General features: G+C 40.9%; 1 protein-coding gene and 1 long non-coding RNA gene across 12 annotated transcripts in view; one reads left to right on the top strand and one right to left on the bottom strand.

Moving 5' to 3' along the window:
- Positions 1 to 9917, bottom strand: part of LOC143898141 (uncharacterized) — a 45008-nt gene extending 35091 nt beyond the window's left edge. Inside the window, exon 1 of the long non-coding RNA XR_013257113.1 lies at positions 9382 to 9917. This is a non-coding gene — a long non-coding RNA (uncharacterized LOC143898141). The remainder of the gene's footprint in view (positions 1 to 9381) is intronic.
- The window catches only part of Lar (tyrosine-protein phosphatase Lar), a 399840-nt gene that overhangs the window by 172861 nt on the left and 212357 nt on the right, over positions 1 to 14622 (top strand). For all 11 annotated transcript variants that reach the window (XM_077407378.1, XM_077407374.1, XM_077407377.1 and 8 more), the window contains one exon: positions 12775 to 12913. In XM_077407378.1, the coding sequence (XP_077263504.1) occupies positions 12853 to 12913 (61 nt within the window). In that variant the 5' untranslated portion in view covers positions 12775 to 12852. The remainder of the gene's footprint in view (positions 1 to 12774; positions 12914 to 14622) is intronic.

The raw sequence follows: 14622 nt of genomic DNA, 5'->3' as shown, positions 1-14622 counted from the left end.
AAAAAATTTGTAATGGAAAAATGAATAAATGATACCACGTGAAAGCGTATAAACCAGCACTTGAATTTTTTTGTCGGCATCGGAATAATGGAAAAACTGTGGGAAAATTCTCACCACGAGGTTTTACGATGAAAATGAAACGCACCATTATGAATCAGAATAGATGAAGGGTAAAGCGATTTTGATATAGTAACTGCATATTATCGTTGGATTTACCTGACATGCCTTCAGTTTCCACACGTTCTCTTTCATCGCATTTGTAATTAATACGATGAAGAAATTGTTATTTTATTCCCTTCATTATATTCATTACGGTGGTTTATCACGAATTATCGAATGTCACGAGAAATTTAGTGGAAAAAGATTTTTTTGTTACAGAAAATATACTGTGTAATAAAAATTTTTTGAAAAATAGTTTGATTTTTATAGTTTAATGGATAAAAAGTCCATTTGGCTAAAAGCGGGATTTCTTTCATTTACTGGAAGTGCGTGTCTATATTTCCAACATATTCATGTCTTTGTGCTATCGTATTGGGAAATCTACATCCGACGAGAACTTTTCTAGCTTCTAAAAAATCTTAGAAATGTTAGTCTGACTTCGAACCTTCGAGTAGACAGATGGCACGAAGGGAATTGTTTCCCCAATAATTTATTGTAGTATTCGATCTAGTAAAATAAGATCGGTTAGTAGAAAAAAGAAATTTATAACTGTTGGCAAATAAAAATAACAAATAACTAGGATATATTTTTACTGTTTTTCTCATTTTTTATCGTAAAATGGAAAAAGATTATACAAAACATTTATTTTGAAGAGCATTATTGACAGGTAGCAGTTTTGGTATAGCAGTACTAACAGAAAAATAAAGTTCTCGTTTTCGAATTAATTTTTGTTTTAAATTTGAAATTTTTGAAACATCTTTGAAAAATCTGCAATATATCTTTAATCAAGGTTAAATTAGATAGTAAGAAGAACCAGTTTTTTTTTTTTATTTAAAGAGCCAATTTAGTCGAAGGGAATTATATAAACAGCACGATAAAATTCGAAATAGCTAGTAAAAAGAAGTAAGAAAAGTTTCTTGCCCGGACGAAAGTAGGATTAGGATAGCACATCGAGGAAGTGTCGAACTTGTGTCGCAAGCTTCACAGTCGTTGACTTGTTGTCCAGACTCAAAAGACATATACGAGGGGCCTTCAAAAACTTTTAATTAATACAGATGACGAGTACACAAAGCCTCAACACCGAGCAAAGAATTTTGGAACAAAGGCGAGAGAAGAGCATTGTTGTCGGATCTTGTTACGGAGACGTGCCGCGTTGAGAGAACAAGATGGAGTGACAGAAATGCGAGAAAGTGGGGTAGGTGACAACGGAGAAAGAAGGAAGTACGGAGAGAAAGAGAAAAAGATAGGAAAAGGGAAGAACGCCCAGGGAGGAAGTGAGAAGCGCAGTCCGACTTTCCATTATGGTGTTATCCGCTTCTTCTTTGCTCTTCTCTTTCGTTCTCTCGGGCAACGGAAAACGTATAAACTAGAAATCTTTCGCGCGAGTAGTTTCCCGTAACATCAATTCACCGTAATACCAAGCATCAGTAATAAAATTTTACTCGGCGTCCCGATATATATGTATACGCATATACATATTAACACTGATGATTTCATAATTTTGCTTCTTCGGTGATTTTTCGCTTCGAATTTGTTATTCAAAGAATTCCTGCATTTGTTTGATGCATATGCTATTATAACCGCGCGCTATTCCTCTCAATTATATACGATAAATCGTTGTACTGTTTGTCGAATATGTGTGTATATCTATAAACAATTCAAAATTTTGCTAATGGATTAAACATACAATACAAACGTATTGATAATTATGCGGCTATTACAAATTGCGCGGTGCCATCGGATTACAATCGAAACGTATTTGTGTTTAGGAAATCTGAATTTCACAGTCTTGTTTTAACTGCGATATTCCCATGAAACTAGGAGCATTAATCTAATGTGAAAATTTTACATCGATTTATAACAATCGCCCTTATAAAAAGGGACAATGGATATGTGCAATAAGGTTCGCGATATAAAAAATTCGATTAACAATAACTTAATTACATTAATATACATGAATTATATATATATATATATATATATATATATATATATATAAAATACAGTACGGGGTACACAAAGTAAGACTTATCGATTTATACAAATGAGTGTTATAAGAAATTATGTGAGCGAAAAGTTATTGTGTGATACGAGCTCATCCGTAGTTCCATGATGAATATTTTACGTAGGAAAATCGTGAAGTTCTTCATTACTTTTACTTAAAGCGGTACCTAATTGTCAGTCCTCAAAATGAACGACATATGAGACTGAAGCTGGATTTTAATTAGTCTTTTCCACATTCGTATGAAACCGTCACGGAACATTGAAATTTTAATTCCTCTATTCAACTTCTTGCGCACATTGGAACTTTAATAGTCGACATAATTATGCTTAATTATGAAAGAAAGAAATTTAATAAACGATATTATCGTCTATCGTCTTAGACTTTCAAAACTTTGTAGCGTAAGGCAATTTTACCTCGCGGTGTTTTGCTCGTGGCGTTTCAAGTATTCTACCCCTTTTCTACTTAAATTAATTAGCGACAGTTACCGTCCGATAATGCGCTAACAGTCTCACTTTCTGTCAATATCGATAGGTAAAGGCCTTTGGTGTATTTAATAAGTATTAACATATACAAAATGTGATCTAAAAACATTATGTATTTTAAGAGCGTATCGTAATTACAAAAATAAATAAAAAATGTATCTTTAAGAGGGATCCGCGTAAATCAGCCTTATAGAGGTGAAATTAAATTAAATTACATGATATTTTTATATTAAGATAGCTCAGTCAAGATCGATAAGTAGAAGAAATATTAGCAGGATAAATACTGCGAGTCATACTACTCGTCTGTTGACATATCGTAGTTCATGTGCATTGGATTTCCACAAGCAAATTGTTCATATCTTTGTTCAAGCTAATTTGTAAAACATTTTTTAAAATCTATTTTTATTCTTATACAAGCGTCAACGTGGTTACCTTTCTTTATGTCATATGTGTTATATGTTTAAATCAATTTTAAGTTTCAACGTTTAGTTGATGCGCGGCAGGAAATTTAATAAAAAGATTACATCGAGAAAATTAGGAAACTGTAATCGCGAAATGCAATTTTCTGTAATATAATTTTTTATTTTGTTATTGAGGCTTTCTGCGAATGACTATATTTAGAAAGCGAGAGGTTGTGTACGTATAACTGAATGAATATAATTGCTCGTAAATAAACGGTTATTTATCAAGAATTTATTTTGGTATCGAAATAATGGAATATATTCATTATGAGTTTAACGAACGGGACGTTTTTGCGAGATGAATACTGACATGGAGTCGAGGCGGAGCAAACGCTGACTTCGTTACTACCGCATTGGTCGATCGTTTACACACGCATTTGACTTCGCCGATTTACAAACGGAAGCCCAAATGATGGAATCGAGAATGTGTAGCTGACCGGCCGCGTTTGATTGCGGATGCATTCGTTTGCACGCGCATGTTCGTACATGTACGACGTATCGCGTTGTAGTCACTCCGGGATCGGGGTGTCTCGGGGTCACGCGGGGAAGCGGGTTGGAGAGTCACATAGGGCGGTACTATCTATCCGAACTAGATTAAAAGCATTCGTTAGCGCGTTACACCGTTTTCTGTCGGACCACCCACATTTGTACGCTCGCAATTTTGTTAAGACTCGCAGGAATACAAAATAAGTTTATAAATCAAATGATCGATTTTTCTGGTCAAATTTTCAAACTTTTAAATATCAGCAATTTATGCATAGGTAATATATATAATTATATTGACCTAAAATATAATTTTTCACCTTCCAATTTTTTTAAAAATCAAAAACTGACATGACGCGCAAATTGCACAAAGCGATCTGTTTCTTTCCCAAAATCTTGCGTATATTATTATGGTATAATTCTGTTTAAAATCACGTTTTTATAATTTTGTATATGCATTTTATTTTTGTATTTATATAAGTGAGAATAAAAAGAGATTCGCCGCTTTTAACTAATATAATATGTTACCGGAATAAAGTATCTTATATCTTTATATAGTTATCGCGAGCATTGTTTAAGAATCGCGCGCCTTGATGCGAATAAGCAAATCGTGAGCTAAGAGAGCGTGAGGGTTGGTGAAATCCGTATTCGACGGCAAGCACAACGAGGTCCCGCTTTTCAAATCTTCTTTCTCGCTATCCCGGGACTCACGCTCACCCGCTGGGGTTCGAAAGCTCCGCTTTAGCTAGAACTTCGTCGTTCCTTTGGCACTGACAATTGGATTCCTCGCGCTACTCCCGTCGAGTTACAGATTTTTCCTTTCCGCGAGAATTTTCTTACAGACGCCTTTGAGAGACGAGAGATATCCCACCGCGCCGTCTCTATCGTCTTCGACGCGGCTCGCCGTTTCTAAGTACCGGTCCGCGAAAGGAGGGATCGTTACGGCGGGCTTCGAGTCTTTTCCTTTCCGAATCCGGTGCACTCTTTCAAATCAGCTTTTTTTTTATTCACGCCTAGGGAAGAACACCCAATATCGAGCTCTCGATGAAAACTCGCGTGGAAAGCGTGTCATTAGTCGGTATCGATACCTAGCGTTCTGGCAGATTGCTTCGCAAACACGACACATTTTGCGTGATAATGCCTCGCGATATAACTTCAGCAAACAACTATTTGTTACACCCTGTGATACCACACCCTATTATATATTAAGTCTAGGGATTTTCTTCTCCTTTCGAGAGAAAAGAAAAACAGTCCTACCTTCGAGTAATTTTAAACAAAGTCCTCGAGATATAATGGCTTTGCCATCTCGAAAAACCTCTCTTTTTCCTACGTGCTTCCTCGCAATCGAAGTGGTTTCGTGTCGGGGAGTGAGTCTTGATTTTTAACTGCTTTCGTGATCGAGGCTATTAACAGCTAAGAAGGGTGAGTCAGAAAAAAGAAAGGGGTTCCGGCTCCTTAGAAAAGAGGAGGAGAGAGAAAGGAGAAAAGTCGAATCTGCGCGTTTTCTAGTGATTTTTCACGTTGTCCGAATCGGTTACGATAGGTAAATGTACGATGATATAAAAGTAGCTACTATTTTTATTGCAGAAAACAATGCAATTTTTGCAGCGCATTTAAATAAATGCTAACATCACACAAATATTGAAATATAAAGTGTATTGTTAAATTGACTATCATCAATTATTTTTTATTTTCAATCGAAAATATTGATTTACATTGCTGTTACGCGCGAGAAAATCAATTTTTGTTAAGGCTCGATATTGATTATTACATTACACATTACATTACGTTTATCGTATTTCGTTATGGAGGCGAGGGAAAGAGGGAGTTTGTGTAAATCAATTCCATTTATAAATAGGTATATTATTGCTGGTAGAATAATTAAAATTATATTGCTATCCGTTTCATATCCGCGTGTGCATTGTTTAATATGAATAAAATAATATTGAAACGTATTAACTAATTTTTTACATTAATTGTAGCTGAAAGTATTTTAGTTGCAAGGCTATTTTAAACACTGAGAGATCGAATAATTTTACTTTTACGACAAAACCAGCGTTACCTTCATATCCGGTTAAAAAGGGAAAGGCTGGAGAGTATCGATTCGATATAAATTCGCGCTTTAGCGCATTGGTTTTATTACGCGAAACGATTTTGCACTGCTCGCAGAAAGTGACAATATCTCTTTCCTATTTACCAACGCTTTAATAGCGGACTAATTATCGAATACTGATCAATGCATGAGCATTTAATTGTGAAAAACAGTTTTCACGATTCGTTAAATCACCATTTTTAGTGGTAAATACTTTACAGTCCTTTCGTTTCGTAATCACAACCGATTCTTTTCCGATCAATTACAAAAAATGCTTATTACTATTTTTGTTTAACTTTTTATAAATATTAAATACTATCGCGCGCGCGTCGACTTAGTTTTCTAAAATTTTAATGTTTTAAATTTTTTATGATTTTAGTTTTATGTTTTTCAAGTAAGCCATTTTTAGTTTTTTAAATTAAAATTTTTGTATCACAAAGTGATATAATTACTCTCTAAAAAAATTATTTTGTAGAATTTATAATTTCTTAAAAATTACAAAAAAGCGTGGATTTTATTAAAATAAATATGACGTAATACTTATTCAACTGTTTTCTCCTGAGATACGGAAATCTCTTAGGCTCGATTATCGAGCCTTGCAGGGACGAATAGTAAAACAGGAGTGAATCGTACACTAAGAGCGCGCAGAGTCTCTCACGAGAAGATATAAGACGAAAGTCGAGGTATTTCCGGGAGTAATTTTCCGCTGGGTGCCTTCGGAAAATGTTTATTCATAAGTCAGCGGAATGTGCACGGTGTACGATTGTTCTGCAAGCTTCTCCACCATTCTCTACCCAGAACCGTTGTCTGCGTTCTTCTGTTTTTTTTTATTCCTTTTTTTTTAGAGAAGCCGAGACGTCTCGACGTTAATACGGTGTTAATGGGGAAAAGATTCGAGGAAGAAGCATCGTTGACGTCCGCTTTGCGTTGAGCGGACGAGCGCGAACAAGCGCAAGAAGAACGCGGGTTATTCAGAAAAAACTTCAGGGAATTTCAAGTAATGAGACAACATTAGCGTCTCGGGAGAGAAGAAAGAGACAAACGCGGGTTATACATGAAAAATCCACGCGTTCACCGCGCGACGAGTTTTACCGTAAATTGTATTAAAGCCTCTTGGGCAGCGCTATTATCGGTTATTCTACTTAACGCCGTTGCGGTTTGAACGAAATCACGTATTCCTCATAATCCGTCGAGTTCGTCTCTATTTTCGAAATGCGTTAACTCGGATTTTAAATCGATGAATGCTGTTAAGCGGATCAGGATGTTGTATCCGTTTCGGCGATAAACAAATGAAATACTTTTTAAGTACTAACTTGATCGCAAATGAAAACCGCTCGAGCACACTTGATTATGAATATGAATCGCGAACGTTATGAATACCAATCTATCTAAATAATTCTCCGGCGAAAGAAGCAAATACGAAAAAATATAAGATACGATAAAATACACACGAGTCAACAGCTACTTTTCAATTTATTATTTTGTTGTGCCATAATTAAACGAAGTTCATTTATACGTTCATGGAACGAGCACAAAACAGATAATGTTGAATTATTTATATTTTATCGTGCAAATGTTCTATTTTGGAAGAAAATATATCGATAAATAATTAAGCATAAAGTGACATTACAAAATAATCTTTTGTAATGCATATTCTAATATCGGTGTCTCTTTATTTTTTCCAAAGTTTTAATGAAGTTGCAGCACTTGACTTTTATATTCCTAATCATTTCGTTGGAGATTATAAATAATTTGAATTTTAATTTGATCGCGTATTGAATTTGTGTGCCAAGAGCTTAATTACAGACAGACACGACGATTGTCGACGATTTTTATCTTCTAACCCTCTTATCCTCTGCGTCGTTTCCGCGCACGTTCGTCTTCTTGCCTTGAATTAAGACTCACCGCCGTGCACGACCGCCGTACTTTCCGGTTACTCTTATTCCGTTTGTCATCTTTTGTTCGGGACGAGAGAAGAACGAGAGGGAAAGATTTTAGAATGGACACAGAAAGAGCCGGAACAAGCGCCGGGAGGGGTACCGAGGGGTTTATCATTGAGCACCGTGGTGCACTGGCCGCAGTATTAAATTAAGTTATGCTCATCTTTGAATTTTTTTATTATCACTGAGAAAACGGCGAGCGCATTTCCGTCGGTTCTCCGGCTAAGGCGCGAGACGAGTTTTTATTTCTTCCACCTGCCTCTCTTTTCCTCGCTTCGCGCATTGGTCGGGCGCGCGAGCGATGTCGCGCTTTTCGCGCATATTTCTGCATTAAGCTCTCGACACTCACTTTACTGTCGTCCGATTTTTATTTTGCAATTTTAACCAGCATTCGATTTATGAGTGAAGTTTCTATATTCTAAGAAAACGTGGATGGCCGCCATTGCGGCGCGTAATAAATATTTTCTACGCGGCGTTATCGGATATTCCGAGGCCTCAAATTCGAATTACGCGGTTAATATGTAATTGTTTGGCGTTTGCAGTGGCTCTAATGACACCAGCACTAATGGTCGAATCGGCTAAACCACAACAATGATTATTGCACATTTTGTCGTAGATTGTATTGTCGCCCGACTCGACTAGTTTAACATTTCTATTATAAAGCTGTCAAACGTTACAATTACTTTAGGCGCTGAAAATTAATGATAGACAATTCGAAATTTTATTTAATTTTATTGGATATGCTTTTAGTAGGCTTTACATATTTAAAACGCGAATGACGATTTCAATGTAATATTTATGACATCCGTTTGACTAATCTTGTTTTTATCTACTAATATTTACTACTCTTTATATGTTACATGCTTGTTAAAAAATTTATGATATTTTGCTTTTAACTATTCCTGAATATCGAGACGTACTTCTCATGTTGGCGCAAGACTTTAACGAAATTATTGTCTTCATGCAGACACGTATACACGCTGAAAGATCATGTTTAAAGAATTCGGAACCGGTATATGCAGAAGAGTTGCGTGTCGCATTTGCAAATGCGCATTCATTGCGGAAGTGAGTCAGAGTGATATGGGGATAGTGATCGAAGGGGAAACGGGAACGATGAAAGAGAGGGTGGTATTAAAGGTATGGCTGACGGTAAAAGCAGAAACGCAAAATAAAGGCACGAAGGGGAGGTAAATTACTTCCGTGGCGATGTCGTAAACATTGACCAATTACCACGAATAATTAATCGCTGGTACGCCATTCTATCTCACCGCTCGATACGGAAATTTCGACCAATTTTCCAAGTTTACTTCCATCGAGATCTTCGGGTAATTAGAACGATACAATGAGTTTCTCATAATAAAATTAATAGCTACAAATTTCGACTCAATAATGACGATTAAAATAATATTTATTGTTTGTCGTAGTGGTTTTCAGCGGCCGTTAATTTTATTTTCGAAAAACCGCGTTGTATTATATTCTATTTATTAAATAATTTCATATATATATATATATATATAATTTCAAGTTATTCTTTTAGAATAATCTTTTAGCAGGAATTATTAGATATTTTCTAAATCTTCTTTTATCGTAAATATATTTAGCTTTCGTGCTCGCGTTCATTTTTACGTCTATAAAATTAAGCAACAATCTTCACGTGATATTTTAGTCCGAGCGGGAATTCGATTTCGTTGCCTTTGAAGACACACGTGAACAGATACACTCACAGTACATGTACATGTAGACGCGTCACGGCACTTACCTGTTGAAAAAACGATCGGTCCCATCGAGTCCGACTTCCACGTAGACTCCCAGGAGTCTCTTGAGTTCCGCGACTGGACGACGAAGAGTCCAAGTGTCGGCGGGAAAGAAAGGAAGGAAAGGCCCGGACTATTTCTCGAAGCAAGAAGGCGCAAGCGTGGCAGATCGTGGTCACCGTCCTGTATCGATAATTCCTTCTTTGCCGCGCTCTTTCTCTCTATCCTTCTTTTTCATCTCTCTCACCCCTTTTCTTTCTCTCGCCCGTTCTCTCTCTTTCTCTCTCTCTCTTTCTTTTTCCTCTCCTTCTGTTGTCAGCTATCCGCTTTGTCTTATCTTTCTTTGCGCGAGAGATGTTTCTTCAGATACGTTCAGCTGCACCCTCGTGGGTTCCCACGGGCACAGCCGTCCCTGGGAGTACCACGCGGACAAACATCAAGCCAGAAACTGCGATACGTCGGCCGGAGAACGGCAGCTCACCCCGAACATCCCCTTACGCGGGAGACGCATGCGTCGCTTTTAAACCAACGCCGAAACCAACCCCCTACCTAACCCGCGGCTACCTTGCCCCCGTTCTTCGATTCTCCGAATCACTCCCGCGTCTCTCTCACACTTATCTCTCTCACGTAACAGTGCCATTAACGATCCGTGATGATTTACGATCAATTTTGAGAAACACCCTATGAGCTTACGACTTCAGCACTCACTTCAGTAAAAGAAAATTATTTTTTTTTTTTATCATCACTTCAAGAATGTTAGTAGATTGGATTGAAACACTTTTGATAGAAGCGCCGGAGAATATTGAAACATATCGAAAACCGACAGATTTTCTCGTAGCTTACGTTCCGACATCTTGGAATGCATAAACTCGCTCGTGACTCACAACTTCAGTCCAGTGAGAAGAAGAAAACAACAAGAGAAAGGAAAACCAGAAGCATATCTCCCGATCATCGTAAAATCTGGTCTGGCGCGAATTCGTACATGTACGTACGGCAATCTCGAGGCCAAAAGGGGCGGCGCGCCTGCGTCAGAAATGTCGGTGGTGGACGGGCAGGGTAGGGGGTGTCGTCGGGGGGCATGGGGGTGAGTCAGTCAGGCCGCAGCGCGCGTTCAGAAAACTACTCTTAACGCGGGGTCTCATACGCTCGCCGGAGTAATTTATAATTGACTCGCGAGTACGCGACAGGAATTCGAGGTTCGCGTTTGCTCGAAGTTCTTCCTTTGATATCCAAAAACGTGAATCTTCTACGAAAACGGACTTTCCCGAAGAGACCTGATTCGTCTTTTCGCACAATAAACGCGCACAACACACGGCATTATTTAGAGTTTCACGCCGTGCAGAGAGACAGATACGCAGATGCGTACAGATAACCGTCGAGAGGTCTGCTGTTGGGAAAAATTCACGAAATTTAAACAACAGGAATGGGAAGGACGGTCAGGAATGTAAACACTCGCAAATTCGAGAAATTGAATTAAGCTCTTGTGAACAGCAAGTTCTCGTTTAAGCACAGCGGTGCTGAAGACCAGAGACGAGAAGTGCAACGAAAACTCGCCAAAAGAGATACAAATGCAGCGGAAAACACCGTGGAAAATATACCCACAACGATCGGATGGTGAGAATGTGAGAAAGTCGCGTGCGGCGAGGAAGGTAGTACGAAACAAGATTCGAAGGAGCCCGCAGTCATGAGTGCAACGAACCCGAAAGCTCTAAAACTGCCGTATAAATTTCATCACGCGTGCTGCTATTAAACTTAACCCTTTGTCTTTGTTTCTTTCTCGCAAGATTCCACTGAGTTTCGTTCGATCGTTAAACAAGACGGATTATTTGCATTTTCCCGGCGAAAGCCAAAGAGCGCGTTTTGCCAACGCCTCACCATTGTTGCACAGAAAAGGACCGCGTCTCAGCGTAATAGTAGTCTCATCCGAACCAGCTATTCCATTTTCGGATTTTGAGCATCAACAGAATTACGTTATATGTTTTCTTTAACGAGAAATCGAAGGAGCAGAGGAATATAACGCGAAGACCAGGAGCACAGAGTGGAAAATGAAAAGTCTACTCGCTCGGTGGAAGCCGCGGGAAAGCAGAGAAGAACAATTACACTCAGTTACCTGGAGGATGTAACGCGAGCCGGAATCGTGGCCAGCGCCGGGTCCAGGGTCAACGTCTCGCGCGACAAAGCTCGACGGAAGCTTTGTCGTGAGGGCTCTCGGCTTGGAGCGTGGGACGCGCGAAAAATATGGGATGGTCGTGGAATCACAGGAAGAAAGAGTCGAGATAATCGCCACGAGATAGGGCTCGCAGTCAAGAATGTGGAATTTCTGAAAGTCAACAGTGGAAGAACGACAGAGAAGAATCGGATAAGGTGGCAGATAATCGTTCGCATCATCGAAGTGCAGATCTCTGAACTACTGAACGCCGTGTGTAGCTTATTAGTAGCTGTCGTTGTCGGCGTCAAGAGTGGAGAAAACGACGCGAGGACGGACGACCGGAGGTGACTCGGCGAAGAAAACGGAAGAAGGTCGGAGAGAAAATAAAGGAAGATATTTTCTACCTCCTGGGAAATATACGTCGCGCGACATCCGTCTTTCGGAGGCCAACCTGGAAGTGACGCCCTTCCAAAATTGATCCTTCTATTAAATCGGCAAGAGTGTACACGAGCGGACGCGACGACGGCGAAAGAATGTAAATAATTCTCGTACGCGATAGGAAGCGTATGCCGCGACAAAGTGGCACAACGATCGCGGCCATTATTGCGATGTCAGCGACTGGCTCCGAGGAAAACACGCGCTTCTTTCTTCCTTAACGTCAACGTCAACGACCGCACACAACGACCGCTTTTCGATATATTCGCGGAATATTTTACTGTGAGAGAGAGAGAGAGAGAGAGAGAGAGAGAGAGACACGGAGAAAGTGGGAGAGAAAGAAAATGTTAAATGGCGTGTGTCAATAATTTTTCTCGATGGCCGCTGAATAGACACTTTCGCGTCCTTCCGTCGTTTTGTACAGTTATACCATAAACGTCAGAAACAAGTATTTTTTTACGCGCAGCTCAAACTCCCGCGCGCGCGTTACTCTTCCTTTCTTTCCTACGAAAAAGTATTTCGCGAACGTGCGCTAATCTTTAGCGCTCCGCCAATTATTCGCGTCGTACTGCTCGAGAATTCAACGTGTCCGATTTTTTCCTTCCCCGGGAAAAAGAATCTTCTCCCCGCGGCGCCTGTGTGTGCGACGAGGGAGAAGAGTATAATCGCCGAGGTCTACCCTACACAGCGTCACACCTGCAACAACGTTTTTCGTCAGGAAGACGTATCTCGTCGTCCTACTTCTGTTCGCCCTCTTCCCCTCACAGTGCTGAAGGTGGTATGTTTATGACGAAGGTGGTTTATCTTTTCATAGGTGGCACGCTGCGACGGTGGTGTTAAGTGTGCAGTGATCACGGGTGGTCGAGGGAAGGCGGGAAAGAAGGTGGTCAATATGACTCCTATCTTCCTCGTCGTGTTGCTGGCGATTGACCCGATTATCGCGCAGAATACCGGTGAGTAAAATCCAAGATCAACGACGAATGCTAGTGTTTAAAGTAAACTCTCACACGTCCGGTCGCGGGCACGGACAGTTCCTCTCCGCGATGGACACTTCGTGCGCGAGGACAATGACCGCGGAAAACCGCGCGGAATGTGTGCGTGTGTGCACTGTGCACTCCTCCTAGGACTCTCGAAATCTACGAGAGCCGAGCGACGCGCCACTTTTCCACGCGCATATCTCGCGTTCGATCGCGCGTATAAAAGAGAGTCGAGTCGCATGCGTCGCGAAACTAGATCGAAACCACCGATACGCTCGTCCGCTCGAGCGTACACCGCGTTATTTAAACGGGACGAGATAATCCCTTTGCACGAACGAACGTTCTGGATCTTCGTAATTTATTACGGTTTACTTATTAGCTACGACGTCGCGCTGTCGGCCTTATCGCTTTCGATCGATGACGCGGGCAAAAAATTTTATCGTGCATCTCGATACTTATAAAAATTAATTTTTTTTTTGCGGCTACTCCCGCGACACGTTGTGATATTTTTGCAGAACGACTCGACCTCTCGTACGTGCAATCGCCTCGCGACATTAGCCGTGGTCGTAGTAATTTCGTTGCAAGCGCGCGCAAGTGCAAAGAGACTCTCGCATCGTACGATTCGTGTGCGAGAGAAGGAGAAGAACTAAATGAAAGCGTGCGTTAACGTTCTCTTCGTAATACCCGTGCTCCAAGGACGTTCGCGGAAGCGGGAAAAAGAGAACGGACTACTGAAACGCGTCGCGGGTGTCGAATATATGAAGAGAACGATGAATGAAAATGCCGTCGGCGTGACTCTGCCGCTCCCTAAAGTCGAGCTTTAAAAGCGCTCGGCTGGCTCGTCTCTTCGAGGCGGGTAATAACACGTGTCTCGAGCAGGGAGCGGCTCTCGGCGGCTAAATGACTAGCGCACGCATCGCGTTGAATTGCGTGCGTGTCGTACCGCGAACACGTGTCAGCGTCGCCCCGACTAGGCCGACACCTCGCTCGCGATTAAAATACGCGAACGGCTTGTCGAAAGTCCGGGCATTACTCCGCCGTATTATCGGGCGCTCGCGATCTCTCGTCGAAAATACAGATTCGCTCGCGTGTTCGCGTGCGATTCGCCGCGACTTTTGCGGAAGTGACCAAGTCGTCGGTACCCAGGCTCGATCTAGGAAACGCCATCGAAGTGTATACGGACTCAATACAGACTCTATGCGGACTCTAAGACTACTTACGTTAAACTCGACCGACGCACGGGGCGACGCCTCGCGAGCCCGCTTCGCGGATTTATAGAAACTCGTAGATACACGAACACCATGATCATTTCTTGTCGTCGCAACAACGTTAATAAACATCTATTTAGGGTTGGATGATCGGGAGCAATGCTAGCTGCGCGATCATTATGCGGTAATCTGTCGCCGCAGTTGGTAATCCGGCGAGCTTTACGCTGACTCTGTCATGACGATGATACATCCCCGGCATTTCAGTCAATTAATTACGTCGCGACGTAATCCTAATTCGGCTGTCGGAAAGCTCTCGCCGGATTTGAATGCTTTGTGAGTTTCAGGCGATGAGAAACGATAATGTCATATCAGAGCGATGCTGTAAAACGCGTCCGTTGTTGCCGGGTCAGTGGCGGCAACGGTAAGTAGGTAATTGAAAGGTCAGTGCGAAACTACGCTTTTAAAAGTTCCCCCGTG

Source organism: Temnothorax americanus, unplaced genomic scaffold (genome assembly GCF_048541705.1).
Source record: "Temnothorax americanus isolate GAGA-0224 unplaced genomic scaffold, ASM4854170v1 Scaffold22, whole genome shotgun sequence".
NCBI classification, from domain to species: domain Eukaryota; kingdom Metazoa; phylum Arthropoda; class Insecta; order Hymenoptera; family Formicidae; genus Temnothorax; species Temnothorax americanus.
The sequence above is the reverse complement of the archived record's forward strand: the minus strand, read 5'-3'. Positions and strand labels throughout refer to the sequence as shown.